Below are 22,160 nucleotides of genomic sequence, written 5' to 3'. Positions count from 1 at the left end.
AGACTGTAAGTGCAGCGAGCTGGATGGGAATGTAGAGAGATGTGTGGACCCTCAGGTGGGTTTAGGGGTTAAAGGGCTGTGTAGTGTATACAGGCCTGAGAATCCTCATTCATCTAAATCTCCTATTAATACTCAAAGGTCCTAACGAGGCATGGGCCAATTATAACTAGGATACGGTAAAAAAAAAAAACAAACACAAAATATTAATGCAACAAATTGCTTCTTACGTTTCCTATGGTTTAAATACATTTAAATGAGATGTCAAGGAAAGCACCACAGAGCCCCTCCCCTACCTGGTGCTGCATACTGCTGGTTAGTTAACTGAATCAATGATACGCGTCGCTTTTGCTTAAAAAAGAGAAAATCTAGCGGTTTGGAAAGCAGCAGAGCGCCTCTTAACCATTCTGTTTTAAAACCGCAGAAGGTACTCGTTAAATAGCAGATAGCCCCAGTACTTTTTATTTTTGTACATCTGCATTCCTCTATAAAGAAAATAACTGAAAACATTTAGAATATATACCAGATGAAAACAATAGTTTGATCCATCAGGTGGTCTATTCTGCATTTTAATAATATTCATATAAAAAAGTAAAGAATATATTTCCTAATATCATGAAACTTAAACTGTTTGAGGGATTTATCAGGTTTTTTCTTCATAGCAATGATTGTTTGCTTGTTTCCTTTAAGATCTAACCTGTTTATAAAGATTTAAATTCTTCACATTTTGGTTAAGGACTAAACTTAAAATCTAAAAAAAAAAAAAAAACACTTTTTGTCGGAGGCAATTTTTTTTGAAGCAAACAGATAACAGAAGGATTACTGGAATTATGCATCAATATATCTTGATTTCTATTCATCTACTGAAAAAGTGCACCAAAGTACATTCGTTTTGTTTTATTTTTGTTAATGCATTTAGTTTTGATACATTGAATAAATAAAGCAAGCAAAAGCGAGAAGAAAAAACTGTGTTACCTCAAGTTAACTGGTTGGTCTCTGTCTAAATCTTCCTTTTGAAATAATCTTTGCTTTTCTGTTTTAAATAAAAGTTAAATAAATTGTGTATTTTGTTGTAAAAACTCTAAAAACACTCTATTTTCAGCACAGGTATAGCATTATAATCGAATGCTGGCCAAAAACATGCATCATTAAATCAGACCCTCCTACAGCCAGAGGCATTTAATGCTGCGTCTCAGTTTTCAGAGCACGCTTTAAAAGAATGAAGATTTTTTTTAGCGGTTAAATCCAGCGAAAACCCATGAGACAAGGCGAGTAGAGACACAGGAGCCACAGCTTGAAATAAATACATAAATATATGCCTTGGTAAATGCAAGAAGACATATGCAGCCCAGGTTTGAGTTTGGCGAGGAGCTCATGACTGTAAATGTCACATCCGCATTCAGAAAGTTAAGGTCAGCGTCATCCTGGCATGCAGAAGTAGGACAGAACAACAGGCAGCACAAGGTGCAATTCATCCCATCTCATCTCCCCTGCAGTTCCTCTTCAGAGCCGGGAGACGGAGCGAGGCAGGGCCGTGACACCGGTGCTCAGACTAGAGCGGGGCCGACAGCCCCCCCTCCGTGCAGAGCGGGGCGTCTCGCAGTGACAGGAGCTGCAGCGTCAGCACGACACGCTGCTTGCTGAGCTCTGGCAGGAATCTGTCAGCCGTGGCGCCGTGAGAGAGCCGAGCGCCGCCGAGGTGGGAGACGGGAGTCTACCTTACACTTGTTTTTTTTTGGTTCTGGCTTTGCTCAGACATTAGCAGCTTACCAGGGAAAAACTGCAATAGATTCAGCTAAAAAAAAAACAAAACAGAAGGAGTCAAGGAGTTTAGGACGGATGTTAGAAACGCTCAGAAAGAAAAAGTGTCTTTTGCAGCCAAAAATTCATCCACTCCTCCCATACTTCACCTTATAAATATAGATATCTATATACATATAACACTGTTTTCATTATCGCTTCTTAATGCTGGGTGTGGTAGTTTGCTCAGCTGGGGATGACATTATTAAAAGTCAGGGCAGGTTCAGAGCAGGAGGCCATGCTGAGGCTTCTTTTCCTCCCCATCAGTGCAGCAGACAGGAGCAGAGGGAGGAGGAGGAAGAAGAGGAGCTGAGGAGAGGACCGTAGGAAGTCAGATGCGATGTCAGCCGGCGGCGTAGCTGCTCAGGAAGGAGTAGAACATTGGCAGCTTCATGCGCTGCTGGTCCCGTCGACACCACGCCATCACCGTGCCCTCGCTGTTTGCCGTGTAGAGGTGGTGGCCGTCGCACGAGTACGTCAGGCTGAGTTCATCAGGAGAGACGGTTATCAGCAGGTTTACCAACGTATTTATGGAGAAAGTGGCTGCAGATAACACCTTGAATAGAGATTTATGAAGATCATGCGACAGAACTTACCTGATGATGGGTTTAAATGACTTCGGGAAGGTGATCTCTCTGACTGGTTTTAAATCCCATGTGCTCCACAACCTAAAAACAAAGAAAAGAACAATTAAACCGTTTCAAAGCCCTTTAAATAAATTCATCTTTCATCAAAGTTGAATGATCTAACAATGAAAATTTTAGAAAATACAACTGCCAATTTAATTAAGACTGTTTAGGCTTTTAAAATGTAAATAAATCTACAATCTACAGCTTTAAAGCCTCTTTCAGTTCAATACCCCCCCATTGCAAAATTACTTTATCCTTTCATATGAATTTGACCTGTCGATGCCACATGGATTATAGCTCCATCTTCAACATGTTATGTCTGCAGTCCTGCTGATGAATGCATCAGCTCTAAAAGAGCATTTGCTGCCTCTGTTTAATTTGCTCATATGAATTCCTGCTGCTGCTGCCGACATCTATCAATGGACGGCTCCAACCCCCCTCATTCCATGTTGTGACTTTCTAGAGAGTCTTAAAGAGCTCCCATAATACTAAAGGAGTGTCATACCGGGGTTCAGCAGCTTCGTTAGGAAGGTTTCAACTGAAACAAAATGTAGAATGTATGGGAAAGCATGGCGGAGGACCACTGATGCTGTGGACTAGTTTCTCATTAAAAAGTTAGTTTATATATTCCAAATAAAAATCTTTTTCCTCCTGCCATAAAACTAAAAAATGGGTGAATGACTCTTACAACAGGAAATTTATTTAAAACACTTAGAAAAATGAACAGAAAAATGTTTTATCAGACACAACATCTGCTGCTCTCCTACACCCCAGACCTGAATAAATGTACTTAAAGGAATAGTACACCCAAAACATGATTAGCCTTCATTTTCTACTCACCCCCATGCTGAACAACACTCTGGAGTACTTTTTTGATATCTCAAATGCATCTGGAGATCTGGGAGGCTTCTTGCTGTCTGCTGACATTCAAATAATGGAGGTCTATGGCGCCCGAGGCAGAAAGGTCCATAAAAGTCCATAAAAAACGTGTCAATATTCCTCCATACTGCTCGTCCAATGTATTCCAAGTGTCCTGAGTAGGTAGCATCCAGAATTTACTCGAAACGAAGTCATTTAGAATGTTTTTAGAGCATAAACAGTAGTGTATAGGATTTCCTAAAAGCGCGCGCCTGCGAGTTCACGACGCTACGGAAGCCGGCAGACCAAACCAGATGAAAGTGCACATTCAGCGTCTGCTCTGCCGATAATGCAAGCGTAGAAGAAATGTGCTGTTTACCTGTGCAAAGAAAGAAACAACGAAAGAAAAATGTCTGAGGACTTCAGTGTTGAGGAAGAGCATGAGTTCTTTGCCGAGCTGAATGCGCTGGTTTGGTCCGCTTGCTTCCGTAGCGTCGTGAACGCGCAGGCGCGCGCTTTTAGGAAATCCTATACACTACTGTTTATGCTCTAAAAACATTCTAAATAACTTAGTTTCGAGTAAATTAAGGACGCTACCCACTCAGGACACTTGGAATACATTGGACGAGCAGTATGGAGGAATATTGACACGTTTTTTGTGGACTTTTATGGACCTTTCTGTCTCGGGCACCATAGACCTCCATTATTTGAATGTCAGCAGACAGCAAGAAGCCTCTCAGATCTCCAGATGCATTTGAGATATCAAAAAAGTACTCCAGAGTGTTGTTCAGCATGGGGGTGAGTAGAAAATTAAGGCTAATCATGTTTTGGGTGTACTATTCCTTTAAGTAAAACGTTGGGTTATTTGATCAAACTACAGCAATAAAAAATATTTTTTAACCAATGGGTCCTCATAAGGCTGCACGGTGGAAACAGTGGCTAGCACTGTTGCCTTGCAGCAAGAAGGTTCTGGGTTCTAATCCTGGCCAGTGGTCTTTCTGCATGTTTTCCCCACGCATGTTCTGCATGTGATTCTCCTGGCGATTGCACAGTGTTCCACAGTTTAAAAACATGACTGTTAGATTATTTGGCATCTCAAAATTGTCCTTAGTTGTGAGTATGTGTGTGCATGGTTGTGTATTTTTGTGTGGCGACAGACTGGCGACCTGTCCAGGGTGTATGGATGGATGGGTCCACATAATTCTGAAAGCTGCAGTTGAAATGAAAAAAAAAATCTTTTATTACCTGACAACGCCGTTCTCCAGACCACCAGCGATGACGTTAACGGAGACGCCCTCTGGCTGGTTGGAGAAGGCGACAGAGCATATGGTCTCCCTGCAGTGGACGTGACCGATCAGGTCTCCGTTCACCGTCCACAAGCGGAGGTCGCTTCCTCCACCCTCTGCAAGCAAAAGAATGAATTGAGATACATCTGTTACCTGCAGGAAGGAAGCAATGCAAAGAACCTGCTGAGCAATCAGGCCTCACCAGAGTTACAAACTGTAGCGATGTCACCCGTGGTCTCGCTTGCAGATACAGCCGTCACTGGGCTTTTGTGACCCGTGAGGCTTTGCACATAACAGAGTCTGAAATAAACAAACAAACAATTCAGACAACAAATGAACTGAAATCCTTTGGTTTTAACTTTGACCTTTAATGCCGTGCTGACCTGTTGAGGTCCCAAAGGATGCAGGTGCCGTCGTCGCTGACACTAATGAGGATGCTGTAGGGTTTGCAGACAAACAGGCTGGTGACTTCCCCTGTGTGCCCATATAGATGAACCTGAGACTCCACCTCTATCTCTGAAGGCTGGGGGAAAAAAACAATAACAAAAGCATGATAGCAGGTCACATTTCATCTGTAACTCAGCTCAGGATCAGGCACTCATGTGGAGCTTTAGCTCTGCTCTAAAAAAGAACTCCATTAATCAGAATTCAACAAGGCTCTGCATGTGAGCTTCTGCTCAAAAGCCCTTCAGACACAAAGAAGCAGGAAATCTCCACATAGTATCAGGCGCTGATGCATGTCTGAAGGCCCCTCTGATGACGGGACTCCAGATCCTCTAATACCACTTCTAAACTCGGTGGAAATGTGTTTCAAGGACAGCTGTGATGTGACTAATGAAGCTGAGCGTTTCAGCATGGCTGTCTAAAGAGAGAGGGGGAGGAGGGGGGGACGGGTGAGTGGGCAGCTGTAATGGGCGTTCGCGCGGAGGAGGAAGGTTAGTGGGGAGCATCGCCATGGAAACCTACTGTGGTGCTGGTGAAGCGGTTGCTGTAGGCGGTGATGACTCCACACTTGCTACCCGTAAATAGCTGGCAGCCATCGGGCACCCAGGCACAGCTGGTCACCTGGAGGAGAAGGACGACATTTGGACAGGAAGTGAGAAACCTCCGAGGGTGTTGGCTCGTCCGCAGCGTAAAATCAGACTCAGAGGAAGGTAGACGCTACACTGGCTTTGGTTTGTTACAAACCAAACCCCAAGATTTATGTTTTAATAAATACTAATAAATACTACTAATTACTAACTACTACTGTGAACCAGCTCTAACTGTACTTTTAGTTCAACTCATTGATAAATGCATAAAGAGCCACAGTTGCATTTAGCTTTTATGTTTAAATTAGGAAAATATGCATTCCTTATATTTATAATACCCCTTTTTATATGTCTCATTTTAATATTGAGCTTTAAAAAATATATTTTTTCAGATTTTTATGCTTATTATACTACTAAAGAGGGTTATGGCCACTAGGGGAAAAAAAAAGTTAACTGATTTTTAAATTTTATTTCAGTTTAATATGAAAAAAAAAAGTCAGAATTCTGTCTTTTTTTCTGAGAATTCAGACTTTGTTCTCAGAATTTTTTCTCAGAATCCAGACTTTTTTCTCAGAATCCAGACTTTTTTTCTCAGAATTCAGATTTTTTTTCCTCAGAATTCAGATTTTTTTTCCTCAGAATCCAGACTTTAATCTCAGAATTCAGACTTTTTTCTCAGAATTCAGACTTTTTTTTCTCAGAATTCAGACTTTTTTTCTCAGAATTCCGATTTTTTTTTCTCAGAATCCAGACTTTAATCTCAGAATCCAGACTTTAATCTCAGAATTCAGACTTTAATCTCAGAATTCAGACTTTTTTTTTCTCAGAATTCAGACTTTTTTTTCTCAGAATACAGACTTTTTTTCTCAAAATGTACTTTTTTTCTCAAAATTTAGACTTTAATCTCAGAATTCAGAATTTTTTTTCTCAGAATTCAGACTTTTTTCTCAGAATTCAAACTTTTTTCTCAGAATTCAGACTTTTTTTTCTCAGAATTCAGACTTTTGTTTCTCAGAATTCAGACTTTTTTTCTCAAATTTTAGACTTTAATCTCAGAATCCAGACTGTAATCTCAGAATTCAGACTTTAATCTTAGAATTCAGAATTTTTTTTTCTCAGAATTCAGAGTTTTTTTCTCAGAATTCAGACTTTTTTTCTCAAAATGTAGACTTTTTTTCTCAAAATTTAGACTTTAATCTCAGAATCCAGACTTTTTTCCTCAGAATTCAGACTTTTTTTCTCAGAATTCAGACTTTTTTTCCCAGAATTCAGACTTTTTTTTCTTCTCAGAATTCAGATTTTTTTTCTCAGAATCCAGACTTTAATCTCAGAATCCAGACTTTAATCTCAGAATTCTTTTTTTCTCAGAATTCAGACTTTTTTTCTCAGAATTCAGACTTTTTTTCTCAAAATGTAGACTTTTTTTCTCAAAATTTAGACTTTAATCTCAGAATTCAGACTTTAATCTCAGAATTCAGACTTTAATCTCGGAATTCAAACTTTTTTCTCAACATTCTGACTTTAATCTAAGAATTCTGACATTTTGTATTGTCAGAATTCAGTCAGAATTTTGAAAAAGTCAGAATTCTGACTTTTTTCCCATACTAAACTGAAATAAAATAAAAAAATCTGTTAACTTTTTTTTTTTTCAGTGGCCCTAATCCTCTTCCGTGTTATACACCAACCCTGAAGCAATGCAATTTAATTTTATACCTGATGTGCAATTACAAAAAAGCTTCTATTTTATTTTGTAAAAAGTAGTATTGCACCATCAGAAAACACAGTTTAATCACTTCCATACGTAACAAAAAGAAAAATAATGTATCACTGCAGAGAAAAAACTATTATTAGTACTGCACATAAAAGGTTTCTAGGTGGATCATCAAAATAAGTGGTCCTCCTAATTGTCAATCATTCTGGTGATGTGTTTAACTAAGGCCGTCCTACATGCTTGTTCCATTTTCACTTCCCGATGGTGAGTCTGACATAGCAGAAAAAATGAAAATCTTCTTTTGGAAAGTAAGCTTGTATGAGTGATGCAAACAGCAACTTTTAAACAGAGTGTGCACGAGGAGAAATAGGCTCGTGCACGCTCTCAGGAGTGGGTACAGGGTTGTGCATGTACATTTTCTTAAAAGGGAGAGGGTGGGAGTTTTCAAAAATTCAAGAAAATTCTCTATTATACCTTTAATTAAAATAATAAATACGTACATAATAAATGTATAAAGTTCACCAGAAGCAAAGAGAAAAAAACAATCTGATGGTGTTTATTGATTTTAAACAAGATTATTTACGTTTTTAACTATAGTCAATAAAAAAAAATAACTTGTGAGTATAAAAATGATTTATACTCTCCTTGCTAATCAATAGTAAATATTGATTTGTGTAAAAGCAGTCGAAGCCGTTTTTACACCTGGGGTTCTTAACAAGGTTACACTGCTGATGAGCTTTCAGTATGATGGAAAGGCCTGTAAGATGGATTACAGAAAATAAAAACCCATAATTTCTTTTAAAAAATTTTGATATTATGATAAAAGTTAAATATTGGAAACTCATGGTCTGTCATTCCAGGTCAGAAAACTATGCAATCATGGGGAAGACTGCTAACTGGACAGAAATCCAGAAGACAGTCATGATATCTTCCATAAAGAAGGTACAGTAGCTCAACAGGTCATTACTAGAGAATCTGGTTGTTAACAAAATGCTGTAACCAAGGATCTTTACAGAACGTTGAATAGAAAGACAAGTGGGGCAGAAAAGTGGCATCGGTTACAGGAAAATCCGCAACCCTGAGAGGACTGTCAAACAAAATCCGGACAACAATCCTAGAGCAGACTGAGACTGGAATCAGCACATCAAGAACCACCATACAGCCAGGAATCTCACATTTATTATTATTAAAGCTTTTGTAATATTATAACTTTCTGAGATGCTGAATGCTGGGTCAAAGAATTGATAAAAGAAATAAAGCTTAAAATTTCACAGATAATATTTTACTCTTATTGTACCCAATTGATATGAGACTTTATAAAACGAGACACAAAAATATTTCGCTTATTTTTCTAAATTCAAAAATGTTGAGACATTTATTGTAACTTTGATATTATGGCTATATTTTCTTATTTTAAAGGGCCCTGCAGCCCAAATAAGTCTTTATTTTTGTCAAATTTTGAATGTCAACTGCTTACTATCCTAATGAGAAACAGGAGAGTTCCTAAGATGCGAACAAAAAAAACAATTACCCCATTTATACTACCCTTTAAAAACTGATCCAGGCCGAGCTCGGTTCTGAAGACCGTTTACACTTTACGCTATCTCGGTTCTTCAACTCCTCGCCTCCTAGTGACGATCTACGGTATTACTGCCAGTATTGAAGGAGGAAATCAAGCAGTTGGTGGAGGTAATGCACCAAATGTTGTTTGCCAACCGCCATAAAACACACGAAGAAGAAGACAAAGAAGGAGGGAATCTGGCAAAATCAAATCAAAATGGTGGCGCCCGTCACATTCAGAAAGTTATGGTTGATTATTATTGCTGTACTTCGGTGTTATTGTTTAAAATGCCATTATTTAAAATGTTGCGTGGAGAAGATTTCGATTGTTGTTTATAGTTTTTCTTCTTTTTTTCTGTTTTGTGTTGGTTGGCAAGCGACTTCCGTAGGGGCATTACCGCCAACTACTGGAATGGAGTGTGAATCGGAATGTGCAGCCAGACGGAGATGACGCGTTCTGCTCATGCGCTCTTGTTATCAGAGAACCGAGCCAGGGAAAAACCGAGCCGAGCCCACCTCTGGAACTGGTCTGCAGTTAGCTCGGTTCGGTTGTGTATCTAGCTCGGTTCAGTTCAGTTTGCTTTGCATTTACACACGATAAGTTATCTCAGTTACTGAGCTCGGACCGGTCTCGGCACCGTTTTTCAAGAGTAGAGTAAATGGGGTAAATAACACCGCAGCGTTGGCGAGTCTTCAAAGTCTGAACTCGATCATTTTAAACCTTTATGTACCTGGTGAAGTTGTGAACACTGGATGAAGTTGATGGGCGGTTCACTCTGCTTGCTCTTAAGCCTTAATATGTTGTCCGCGTATCCCCAGCTCAAGATAGCCGACCACTGGATGTCTGTGCTGTGCATGCTCCTCACACCTGGAGAGCAGAGGGAGTAAAGCCTGTCGAGTCTGGACGACGCTAAAATGTGTCTTCACAGGTTATTATACGAGAATGTCTTTCTTACCCTGCTCTTTGCTGTAGATCATCATGAGGCAGAAGTTGCGGGAAAGACCACAGATTGCTCGAGTCGGCAGGGCCAGCAGGGATCCGAACCTTTCCCCGTGCGGCTGACTGAAGCATACCACCGGGTCAGGGGCAGACGGAGAGCCTACGTACTCACCCCACTTTAGGCCTTTGATCCAGGGCAGTGGGCTCTGAGGAGGCGGAGGAGAAAATTAGAAGATGAGCATCAAATCGTTTCATAGATTAGAAACACATCTGCTGTACATCCTCCTCCATGTTCTTCTTCTTAGCCTGGCGCATGAAGGAGCCTGGTAAAGGGTTAATACTCTCTGGTCTAAAACAGTCTGGTCCAATCACAGGAGGAGGGGCCAAAATGCAGTAGTGCTTTTCTGTAACCATAACAAGACTGCAGCTGCAATAGCATGATGTTCTAATATTTACCCTTTATTATGCCCTTAAACTGGCCGCTGTAAGAGCTTTTCTTTTTTTAAATTGCAGGTTTTTGCTTTTCGCCCATAGTTATCTGATTACTTCTGTTTCAGCGGACTCTGTTCGTCCTGTCTTTGAGATCGGGCTCTGGCCGCTCCGTTCCATACAGATACTCTGTGTACAGGTTAGTTTAATCTGACCCTGCATAGCTTTTAAAAATGAGATATCTAACAACCTTTGGGCTTCTTTTAGCTCCTCTTCCATTAGTTTTGAGGTGTGTAATAATTGTCTAACTTTACTAAGGTGGCCCAGAGGTGTGCCGCGACATTAATGTTCTCTAACAAAAGCACAAGGATTTATACTTTTAAATGATAGAGAGGATTACCGGGCAGACGATTTCCTTTGGCTGTTCCCGTGTTTCTCTGAAAGCGAGCTGCACCAGGAGCCCCATGGCTGCTGGGAGCTCACCCTCCATCAAGAGTTTCGGGGCGGTCCTGCTGATGTGAGTGGCATTGAAGAGCTGCCTGGGTGTCTGGCCGTATGTTTTGATCATCGTCTCCAGAGCACGACGCTGAACTGGGTCTTCTACAGCGGATACATCCATGCCAAAATAAGTCTGGGGAAGCAACACACAAAGATCGCGTAAGGAAAACAGTAAAAGGCTTTTCAAGCAGACTTGATGGTCCCCTCTTACTCACAGCTGGGTGGAAGACGTTGATGGCCTGGACTGCCGCTTTGCCTTTCTGCTTGAGTCCGAACACCAGGTCGATCCACTGACAGAGTGTTTGGGAGACGTGCTCAGACTCCAGGGCTTGGCGGTGAATCAGGATGAACAGACGAGGGTCATTGCGCGCCCATGGTGGTAAATTCACATGGTTCACCCGATCACCGTTCTGACGAACCCCGAAATCAAAACCTGTGCAATCAAAAACCGTATGTAGTTAAAAGAAAACCTATTCATGAACAAACAGTCATTATGTAACAATAAAAGAGAAAATCATCACCTTCTCTGTTGACCAGGAATTCTGGGAGGTAGAAAAACTCTGGGATTAGCTCCTTCACGTCAGTCATGGACTCGTAGGAGGACAGGCGCCACGTGGTGTTCATCGAGTGAAACGTCCGGTCCGGGATATCAAAGCTCTGGTCTAATTGAGGTCAAAGAAAATTGAATTTCACATTCAGCCCACTGCTTTAGAAAACACCTCCTTTCATAACCTTAAACACACTGCTTGCTGAATACATTAGCAGCGGCATGAAAAGATGCCTCAGAAGATCAGATAGACGAGATGGATGATTGAAAAAACTAAATACAGGAAAGGGGCTGATCAGACAAAACGCAAAGAGAAAGTAAGGAACAATATTCTGCTCTATTCTAAATAAAACCAAGAAAATCCAGCAAGTTCAGAAGCAGAGACATTTATAGAAATACTGAAAATCAAAGGTGGTGTATCTTTGTTCATGAATCATAAACTATAAAATTAACTTTCCTTTTCTTTTTTTTTTTCCCATTAAAGTTAGGAGAAAATAACCACATAACTGACCCTGGTAGGCGAGAAACATCTTGGTGAACGGGGGCATTCGGACCAGGAAGTGCAGAACCGTGCCACTGTTGGAATAGTGCGAGCCGTAGTGGTAAGGCTGCACCGGAGGCATGGGGTCGTCCTCACGGATTCCCTTTTTGTACTCCTCCTCCAGATACTGCGCATTAAACACAACCAAGCAGATGTGTTTTTTTTCCGAAATCGTTCAGCGAACTCGATGAAAAATACAAGTTGGAACGTGCTGAAAGCCTTACCTTGTAATTATCGACGTAGCGGTCCTCTTTTTCTTTCGATTGAACTGCAATGGGTTTGCTTAAATTCCTGCAAAGTGAAACAGTTTTGACTTTTGTTCTCTCTTTGAGTAATATCACCTGATTTAAACCTTTTTAATATTCAAAGCTACAAAATAAGTATTTAAAAGTATGTCTGATTCATGTCGTCGTATAGCCGATGGCAGCACACATGGATGGCAACACTAGACATTAATTATTATGAATTATTACAGCAGTCTGACACCTTGCTGAAAGTCCTTTCAGAAGACCAGATTTCAGACCAGCTTCTAAAACTAGTTTAAAGCCAAAAACATTACATGACCTTTGTTTAAAAAGAACAAAAAACTTTTCCCTTTCAATGTAACCCCTGTTCCATTTAAGATTTTAGGTTTTAAAATTATTAAAATTAAAATGTTATGCAATTAGTCAAAGGAGAAAATGCTAAAACATGCATCAATCAGTTAACCTGACTCCGCCAGATGGATTTGCTCCGCATATCCATCAGGAAACCTTCCGTTGAAGTAATTTTGGGAAGGGGCGAAAATACTGGTTAGCTGCTTGGCCTATGTTGGTGATAGACGGGCCAAATAAACCAATCAGATCAACGAAGCATATGACGTACTAACAGAGCGACGACGAAGAGGAGCCAATTGATAGATCAAACTCTTGCCGAAACCAGTCGGGAGAAGAGCAAAAACATCTTTTCCTCTGAGAAAAGCCTCCAGAGCAGTGTTTTGCTCTTCTTTCAGTGAAGAAATACTCTGTAATTCCGATAAAACTTGCTCGATAGCCACGCTAACGCTAGTTTCATCGGCTGAAGCCGCCATGTTCTTTACACTGAACTGTCGCGCTTCTCGTTGCGTCACACCTCAAACTGCCTCAAAGCCAACGCTGATTGGACGTTCTTTGGTGAACTGTTCCAAATTTTCTTTAACGGAGAGTCTCCAGACTGATTAGCGAGTGAAACCTTGAAAGCTCGTGAGATCAGGATGGTCTCACGAGGCTATCAATCAGTATACCTATATTTCAAACTGATTCTTTTTTTAGCCAAAGTGATGTGTGTTTTCAGAGAATGAACCTTTTCATTGTATTGATATATTTTAACCCTTTGCAAACATCCCGTAGATAAATAAAAAATAAAGGTATGTTTTGTACTCCATAAATATTTAGCATTGTTGGATAAAAATGAGTCTAAATGTTCATTAAAGCAAGTGATACATAAAGTCCATAATAACAGACAAGTTAATCAAATCAAAACAAAAATAAACTTGAAACATGTCATCCTAATGATGAAATATTTTATGACTTTGCAGGGGGGGGCAGTATATGGAGTTAATACAATGAAATATACACGATTATCATCAACACACATATAAAATGGCTTTTTAAGAGTCAGTACCAAGTACCGACCTGTAGATGTTTGTGTCCTGCAGGTCGATGGTCTCGCTGCTGTAGTCGCTCAGGATGAAGGGGAACACCGGGTACTGCATGAGGTCGTTGAAGGAGCGGCCGGCGTGCTTGTTGAGATGGGTGAGGTACTCAAAGTTTGTGATCTGACCGGAGCCCCACAGCTGGGTGAGTGCTGAGATGTTCCCATGCTCCAACAGGTTGGGGAGGTCAGAGGTCAGGATGTTGTGGTAGACGTCGTCTCGGAACTAAAGCCGGGAAACACAGACCACAGAGTCATTTGTTATGATCCACCGGTTTGAACACAAGTGATCTTAAAGAATGAGTGCTATCAAGGTGAAGAAATCAGCGCCCGGGGAGCAATCGGGGGTTAAGGGTCTTGCTCAGAAACCCAAAGTTGCAGTCTGTGGGAGTGGGGCTAAAACTCAGAAACTCTGGATTCTAAGCCCTACTGTATGCCCCAACCACTAGGTTGCCACTCCCCTTATATAGGGGCCCATCAGACATCATACAACACTAAGGAGCGTAGATTGACTAAAATTTAAACACTTTAGACAAATTGAACTTTGACAGAAACCTTAAACACAAAAACAGAGACTTTAAGAGAGTTTAAATTAGACTGATCAAAATTGGGTTTAACTATAAAAACCTTTAATGGAATCATTGGCGCTTTAGTTTATATGTCCCTGATTGATTATTATATATTTATATTTTTAAATATTTTTCTCTTTTTTTTATTATTGTTCTTGTTTTTGTCTGTTTATGGACCATAATTGTGTCTAAATAAAGAGATTGATTGATTGATTGATTGAATAATAAAAAAGATGATGATTCGATAACCAATTTGTGACAAATTTGTGACGAATATGAAATGATTAAAAATCACTTTTACATCCCTTTAACACTAATGCAATAAATATTCTACAGATGACAAAATGTATTAGCATGTGTATTTATTGTAGAATAATTCAGATAAGATCTGTGCATTAGTTTAATAGATTCAAAGTTTAATAAATTCCTTAAGCAGTGAAAACCTTTAAATCAAGTTAAGAATTAGAAGATTGTGGGCTGTACGCTGATGCACTTTGTAGCACTGCTGCTAATCATGGGTTCAAAGCTTTGTCTGTAATATTTCTGCATATTTTAGACCAACAAAAATCTCTCCAAAATAACACCATTTATGCCGGCCATTAGAGGGAAGCATCATGTACTGCAAAAACAATTCAGAAATAACTAAAAATGTCTTAAATTAAGTGTATTTACCCTTAATTTGAGCAGGTAAATAAGATTATTTGACAATGGAACGAGTATTTTTACTCTTAAAATAAGATAATTAGATAATATGCATTTGAAATAAGACAATGCAATATTTTTTCTTATGTTAATTGTCTTGTTCCATTGGCAAAGGGTCTCAATTACCACCTCAGTTCAAGAAAAAATGCACTTATTTTAGGGGAAAATTACTTATTTAGATTGAAATTTTTTGCAGTGTGTGTCTTAGTTAGCTAAAAGCGTTGCCATTTTTTCAATTATACCTTTAAAATTCAAAATCTCTTTGCTGTTTTATCATTAAGGGACGAAGCAGAAAACATTATTTTAACACTACTTTTAAGTCTCACACCTATAGATCCCTTTTCAAGTCACCGGTAACTTAATTTTCCCCCTCACCTTGGTGTTGTCGAAGGCTAACAGCAACGTCCTGCCGTTCGTCAGAAATATCTCCAGTGCGTTGTCTCTCAGCTGCCACCATCTCTTGTGCACCTCCTTGATTTCCTCGTACGTCCAGGAGAAAGATGGCGCCTCCGTCTCTCCCTGAAGAATCTAGTCAAACACAAAGACGGTAAATAATCAGCGAGGCGGTTAACCAAAAACCCACAGCAGGCACCACTCAGCCGCTTACCTGGCTGTCGCGAGCATCAGCGGCGTTGTCCTCCACAAAGTACATCCCTGACTTTCCTGTGAGGAAATGGGATTAAAATTTTAATGCGATGAGAAGAAGGCGGTTTATTTTTCGTGTCTGGAAGCTGTGAGTGATGGTTGGGGTCGTACCCAGCAGCAACTCTCCTGCCGTCTCTCTGGAGGGGGCGACACTGGTGCACCGTCTGGTGAACCTAAGGGGAGGAAACACCGTTCGCTTACAGTAGGTCCATCCATGCAGAACCATTACTCTAACACTCTGATACCATTATTATATTTACACTGTGGCAGAGAAAATCAGTGAGCTGTACCTGATGGACTCGCTGGTGGCTTTGTCTTTCACAGTGGAGGAGAAGAAGGAGTGAGTCTTATCCTCAAATAGGAAGGACAGAGGCGGCTTCACTGCGTCTGAAAGCATCACGGAGAAACAAACGTTTAGGAACAAAAAGACAAGGGGGAAGCTTTGAGAAAAGAGCTTTTATAAGGCCGCTTATTTACCTTCAGGTTTCCGTCTGTCTTTGAGCAGGTATTTGTTTGGGATGGTGAGGTAGCACCTCTGCAGCCGCCGCCTCTCTCGGTTTGGGCCTTCAGTGGGATCGAGCTGCCATGATGTTGGGTAGGACGTCTGGTCGTACCAAACAGCCCTGAAACAGAAGGTAAAAGCAGATTTAGCTCCTTAGCAAGCCTGAACTCCCCACTCAGTTTCTATACATTTCACATAATGAAAAAAATATAAAAGTTCAAAAATTCTGAAAATATAAATAAAGATCCCAAGGTTTTCAACTGAAAAGAGCTTCATTATTTATTTAAAAAAATCAAACTTTTGTAAAAAGAGTTTCTCTTATTTTCAAAAAAATTTATTTTTATCTATACCATCACATCTCAGGGTTCCTACAGCATAAGGCAAGTTAAATTCAAGACTTTTTAAGACTTTTTAATGTCACTTGAAATAAAAATTTAAGACCAAATTCACAAGAAACACAAGAAAAACCTGCTTGTGACAACTTAACCCAAAGGTTTATTTTAACATAAACCACTACACTAATGTTTTAAATTTTGAAGCTTTAAATTTAAAAGCTTCACATACAGGAAGAAAGCTAAAAACACACAAATGACAGATATATTTGAACAATTATTTAACTGAATTCACAAACTTTGTTTTAGAAGGAAACAAAACAAGCAGTTTTAAAGCCACAACATAACCAGTGCTAAGTCTTTTTTGCAGCTATTTTTCTTTGTATGGTTTTCTTAGTATGTTTGATTTGGTGATAAGTGGAGGCGTTGCAGAGACAAGGGTGGAACAAAACCGAGAAATACCGACTGTTTCTTGGTAACTCGATTTTGACGCTTTGTGTTTCGTGCTTCTCATGTGTGACTCCACTGCCTTAATTTCCATCGTTCTGAGCTTGAATGACTTCTTGTACGAAATCCACTGAGCCTCATGTATGTTCCCTGGTTTTAGCCATGGAGAAAACTCTTGGCTGGAGACAATTTTGGTTATATTTTGGTCATATTTTCCAGACAAAAAGTTAATGGCGCATCTCCCAAATGTCCCGGCTGCAACAACGCTTTTATTGGTTCCGCTATCGGGACGGAACCAATAATGGCGAGCTGTTAATGTTTTATTTAGATTGCAAAAATAAATCGTAACAAAAATTATCCTTTTTATGATTTTTTAAAAATTAAGACCTATGAAAGACTGATTTAAGACATTTTAATACCAATTAAGGCCATAGTTTTATTTTGAAGAATTCAATGCCTTTTAAGACTTTTTAAGGACCCGCGGGAACCCTGCATCTATGAGAGCTGTGTCCGAGGGCAACGGATTACATGGAGAGAACCAAAGCATGCTAAGAGAGGAATGCAAACACCATCGAGCCGTGGACTCCAACCAGAACTATAATATTTTTATAAAAATAAACCACAGGAGCTACAACTTGATAGCAAGACGGGTAGGAAATAAACTTAATTGAGCGATTTATTTTTTTTGTCTCATTTTTTTAAATGTAGGGAAACAGAAAATCCTTAAATGCAACTAATTTTTCCTAAATAAAATTTTTAGGACTGCATCATTTTCCTTATTTTTGCACGATGCAAATAACAGAAGGTATTAATCATCATAAAGTCTCAGTCTCTATAGCAAATGCTTTTAAGTTGAATTAAAGTATAGATTAACTGACGCCTACCGATCGTGTGTGAGTTGCTGAACCAGCTCCTGCCAGTGGCGGCTGGCGCTCAGCTCCGTCTTGTACAGACCCCTGATGTGCTGGATGACCTTTTTCCTCTCCATGCCTTGCCGCAGAGACACATTCTGAGTAATATCAGCCGCAATCTTGGAAATATCCTTGGATTTCCCATCAAGCCTCTGGATTAGACTGAAGAGGAGTAAGAGAGAATTAAAAATAATTCAAGTTTTTTTTTTAGCATATAGAAAAAAAAACGTCCACCTTACTTCTTCTGAGCGTGAGCCATTTTCTTTTCCCACGCAGCTTTACTCGTTTTCTCTTCCGCTTCATACTTGAGTTTTTCCTGCATTAATAAAGCGGAATGCCTTTAATACGCACAGTTCCTAATAAACATATATTTTCGCCCTGAAAGCTCCGGGGCCTCTCCTGCAAAACAACAGAAGTTACCTCCTTTATAGCTTTGAGCAGATCGTGTTTGTGTGGAGCGTTGGGCGGGATGCAGCGATGGCCGCAGAGCTTAAGCGAGGTCATGAAGACGCCCACTGCACTTTGCTCTTCTTTAGTGAGCTCGTCTTTGTGATCGTGCAACATCTCGTACAGGTATAGTGACAGTTTTGGTCCGTGCTGAGTGAAACAGAAAATAAAGCTAAATATAAGGGTCTGTAAGTAACCTTCTAGAAGAAACCAGGGTTTCTCATTCACCTCTAGTCCGGGGCTGAGGCTCTCCTTCAGGATATCGATATGCTTGTGATCAAAAACAAAGTCAAGCGCCTCTTTTCGGTCCTGTAGTGGAAGTGATGGGCTGAGCGTGTGCACTAGCAGACGGCCGATTTGCACCCTGAATGTGTCCCTGCAGGACCAGAGGATTCTCCGCCACTGGTGATTTGGCGCTCCACCCCGACCAGTGCTGCCCTGTGGCCACATGAAGCACAAACACCTGGTCAGAAGATACAGCAACAAACAAAAAGAAGAAGAAAGAAGAGGTCTTACCAGACTGATTTTGATCCCATCCGTCATCAGCTTCAGGATGTCCTTCTGAAAACTCTTCTTGCTCGCATGGGGAAGAATAAAAGGGATCGGAGAGTGAGGGATGGAGGACGAGCTGCTGTCGTCGTGGGCTTGATCGCCTGGCTCTGGCGTGAAGATGTGATGGTCTGGGGAGTCTGGGATGTTTAGCAGGTCGAACAAGTCCTCACTCACATCTGAAATTACAGGAACTAGGATTAGATGAGAGAAGGGGATGAATAAAGGAGCCACATCAGATAATCTGACTTTGTTTACCGTTGTAGATCAGCCTGTTGACAGCGAGAACCACAAGCCTCTGCAGGCGTTGGACAAACTCCGTCTCACTTGCTCGGATCGGGTTCTCCTGGCTCATCCTCCTCTGCATCATCTGGTGGAGCTCATCGCTGGCTACGGAGCGCATCCGCATCAGGAGGGAGTCAGTCTGGGCCAGAGAGAACCGACGCCGGCCTGCAGACGCAACATGAGGGGCTCAGTTTGGATACTTTCACGTCTAAAGAAAGAACCTCGCCACAGACTTCTATGTTTTCTTTAATGTGATAGACCAGCATATAGTGATCAATTATATTGAAGTGGAAAAAATATCCACATTTAAACTAAGAATTAGAGCTGTAGTAGCATCTGAAGTTGCCTCTGGCGGCTGCTAAATCAGGAGAGAGCAATAAAAATGCATGCCACACTTTTTAGAATTGAGAGTAATTAACATTTGTACTGAACCACTACTTTTTCTTGGTCTATAACATTAAACACTGAGGAAATACATGGAAGTTAGCGAGTGGAACATGAGAGAATTTCTGAAAAGTTATCTTTTATTTGAAGCTGTAAAAGAATTTTAATCTAAAGTAATTGTCTTTCAAAGAGAAGATATTTAAGAGGGAAGGATGTTTGCTGAAATGCTTGACACTGACTCAGGTAAGCATTGTAGCGTGCAGATTTGAAAGCACCAGCAGCACGTGAGAATGCTGGGCAAAGTGAAATCCCAAAGCGAGGGAAGGATCGAAGTTCACGGCAAACATGGAAGATATCCCCCCAATAAGAGGAGGATGATCTCCGCTGTGGACCTAAGGTCCCAGCTACCTGCATCACAGTGGAGCATGTACGACGGGGTACCAGTGGGGGAGGGGAGGGGGGAGTCCTGGGACAGGAAGCTGAAGGGAGAGAACATTGGGATTTGGCCAAAGGAGCAGTAGTGCTGTCTGGGGATGCGGGGGATAATGGAGTCTTTCATGGCAATGGAACCTTTAGATCAGGATGAGACGAGGTTTAATAAACCGACACTTCAGACAGAACCAGATCACAGCAAAAAAGAAAATAAATCTAAAGCATTTACCTGCAATGCTCCTTCGCTTCTGATATTTGGCGTGATGCGGAGAGGTGGGTGTGTTGACGGCACTGCTCAGCTTCGCAGGCTCCTGGTTGGCAGTCGTCTTTATGAACTCGATGGCCGACTGGAGGACTCTGAACTGCAGGGCCACAGCCATTTCTGAACACACAGATTGGGCATGCCCTTTTAAAAGCTTTGCTTTCTGTTATCTTCCCGACTGACACCAAAAACTGAAACAATCAACTAAATCTACGGGAAAACCCAGTAAATTGCAAAAAAAAAAATGCAGATTTTCAACAGCTCTGTGTGGAGGAGCACAGCTAGATACAGCTCTACCATGATTCATGAATTAATAACTTGTAGCAGAAACAGATCAGTACCTTACTGCTTCTAATTCAAGGTGGAAAAGAGTTTAAAACTGTCACTCTAGAGAGAAAACGTGTTCACAGGTGTAGGAACAACAGAAAAAAGAATAAAGCTTGAATTGACAGTGAGAGACATGAGGTATTGTTTCCGTTAGTGGGACTGAAGCTGTCCTGCAGAAATCTGGTAATCTAATCCTAACAGAGCAGCTTCAACAATGCTGCCAAATTAAAAAGCAAAATCATAAAAGCAGCTAAAATCCTTCCAGAACCACACGACACAGTGATTAAAGGTCGGGAGAGTTTTTACAACTACCGTATTTTCTGGTCTATAAGCTGCTACTTTTTCCCACATGCTTTAAACCAGGCGGCTTATAAGAAGATGCAGCTTTACTGTTGATTTTTCCTTAGAGGGGGAAGTCAAAGTTGGAAATGAAAGAATAAGGGTCTAATTTTCATTTGGCACAAGATCATGCCATCAGCAGGCATGAAAGAGAACAAATCTCCTGAATTTACACATTCTGACATTTATTTGCCTCATTAAAGTTTTCGAACCAATGCAAAGACAGGACTCAAGTCCTGCAGAGCTGAAATAAAAAGCGGATGAAGCCCTGTCACTACCCGATACGTCCCGGAAGCACGTCCTGCGCATGAGCGAACAGATATAAATTTGGGTGTTCATAAATAATGTCATTATGGTACTAAAATTACTTATTTCTATCCTTAAATCACTAAGGAATGCTAATATACATCTAAAAAAAATGCTTTATGACTTTTGTGAGACAAATTTGATGCTTCTTACATTTTCTTTGCTAAACTGCTTCTCTGACGCCATCATCAGATATGCTCAGAGCAGTCCGTCAAAATATGATTAAACCATGTTTATCTGCATTTTAGTTGTTTGTTTCTTCAGATCACTCACTATATACCATAAGATTAAAAGGAAATGAAAACATAAAATTAAAAAAAGACTCGATTTATGTTTAAATCCAAAGCTGAAAAAGTTAGCCAACGGAAGTAGCGTAGGATCCCATTTCCGGTGCAGATTGGCAAGAGACGACACATTATATTTTGGCACGCTTACTATTTTTGGGGTAGGAAAAAATGTAATTCAGGTATTTTTAACAAGATAAAATCAAAGGCGACCCGGATATATATCTGGATGCGCATGCGCAAATGAGCTGATGGCGCATGCGCAGAACGGATCGTGCTTCAGGGACAGATCAGGTAGTGACAAGTCCCATCTTTCAGTAGAAGCTCTTACTGCTGCGAGCCAACAAGCTAACAGGAGCTAGCATTCTTCTTCTTTATCCCTACTCCAGGGCCTATATGTAGAGCTCCCCTTATAGCTTATAGTCCAGAAAATACGGTACTCATATCTATTCACTGAAGACCATTTTCACAATTTTCTCTCCTTTTGATCAATAAATAATGAGATTGAGTAGTTTTTAATTTGTCTGGTAAGGAACATAATCCTAAAACCGAAATAATTTCATTTCCCACTATTCATTATAATGCATAAAATGCCAGATACTCATTGGCAATTATCTCAGGAGAGTAAAATCCTGATTCCCCATCTCTTTTCGAATATCACCAGTCAGACCTCAGTCTTTATATGGCTACAGAAGAAGAAAGAAAATGATCTAAGTTCAAAATTTTACCAAGAAGTAAAAAGATGTGAATACACCACATGACAGGGAGGTCTTTTCAGAGAGTCAATTGATCAGAAAATGATGTAGCAGCAAGACAAGATGTGAGATGTAATGTAGATTTTTTTCATATTACTCTGAAGTAATTTTATTTTTTTCTTTCAGCAGCAGAAACCCAAGCGCTCGGTTTCATCCTCTACGACCAGATGCAGCGCATGAGAAG

At 40.4% G+C, this 22,160-nt stretch overlaps 1 protein-coding gene across 6 annotated transcripts in view; it reads right to left on the bottom strand.

The window, feature by feature from the left end:
• Nucleotides 1-794: 794 nt before the first annotated feature.
• lyst (lysosomal trafficking regulator) overlaps nucleotides 795-22,160 on the bottom strand; it is a 95,295-nt gene continuing 73,929 nt past the window's right edge. For 5 of the 6 annotated variants that reach the window (XM_038284041.1, XM_038284037.1, XM_038284039.1 and 2 more), the window contains 27 exons: nucleotides 19,933-20,085; nucleotides 19,680-19,841; nucleotides 18,861-19,052; nucleotides 18,570-18,781; nucleotides 18,282-18,491; nucleotides 18,027-18,203; nucleotides 17,846-17,922; nucleotides 17,580-17,768; nucleotides 15,892-16,037; nucleotides 15,705-15,801; nucleotides 15,526-15,587; nucleotides 15,377-15,432; nucleotides 15,145-15,297; nucleotides 13,480-13,724; nucleotides 12,052-12,118; nucleotides 11,798-11,954; nucleotides 11,261-11,401; nucleotides 10,955-11,172; nucleotides 10,642-10,872; nucleotides 9,829-10,018; nucleotides 9,604-9,740; nucleotides 5,537-5,635; nucleotides 4,954-5,093; nucleotides 4,773-4,870; nucleotides 4,530-4,686; nucleotides 2,394-2,465; nucleotides 795-2,279 (listed from right to left, as the gene is read on the bottom strand). In XM_038284041.1, the coding sequence (XP_038139969.1) occupies nucleotides 2,141-2,279; nucleotides 2,394-2,465; nucleotides 4,530-4,686; nucleotides 4,773-4,870; nucleotides 4,954-5,093; nucleotides 5,537-5,635; nucleotides 9,604-9,740; nucleotides 9,829-10,018; nucleotides 10,642-10,872; nucleotides 10,955-11,172; nucleotides 11,261-11,401; nucleotides 11,798-11,954; nucleotides 12,052-12,118; nucleotides 13,480-13,724; nucleotides 15,145-15,297; nucleotides 15,377-15,432; nucleotides 15,526-15,587; nucleotides 15,705-15,801; nucleotides 15,892-16,037; nucleotides 17,580-17,768; nucleotides 17,846-17,922; nucleotides 18,027-18,203; nucleotides 18,282-18,491; nucleotides 18,570-18,781; nucleotides 18,861-19,052; nucleotides 19,680-19,841; nucleotides 19,933-20,085 (3,977 nt within the window). In that variant the 3' untranslated portion in view covers nucleotides 795-2,140. The remainder of the gene's footprint in view (nucleotides 2,280-2,393; nucleotides 2,466-4,529; nucleotides 4,687-4,772; nucleotides 4,871-4,953; nucleotides 5,094-5,536; nucleotides 5,636-9,603; nucleotides 9,741-9,828; nucleotides 10,019-10,641; nucleotides 10,873-10,954; nucleotides 11,173-11,260; nucleotides 11,402-11,797; nucleotides 11,955-12,051; nucleotides 12,119-13,479; nucleotides 13,725-15,144; nucleotides 15,298-15,376; nucleotides 15,433-15,525; nucleotides 15,588-15,704; nucleotides 15,802-15,891; nucleotides 16,038-17,579; nucleotides 17,769-17,845; nucleotides 17,923-18,026; nucleotides 18,204-18,281; nucleotides 18,492-18,569; nucleotides 18,782-18,860; nucleotides 19,053-19,679; nucleotides 19,842-19,932; nucleotides 20,086-22,160) is intronic. The other variant, XM_038284040.1, reaches the window with a different exon arrangement.

The sequence above is a fragment of the Cyprinodon tularosa genome, unplaced genomic scaffold (assembly GCF_016077235.1).
Source record: "Cyprinodon tularosa strain WSP-4 unplaced genomic scaffold, ASM1607723v1 ctg199, whole genome shotgun sequence".
Classification (NCBI taxonomy): Eukaryota; Metazoa; Chordata; class Actinopteri; order Cyprinodontiformes; family Cyprinodontidae; genus Cyprinodon; species Cyprinodon tularosa.
Note: the sequence above shows the minus strand (reverse complement) of the source record. Positions and strands in the feature narration are given on the sequence as shown.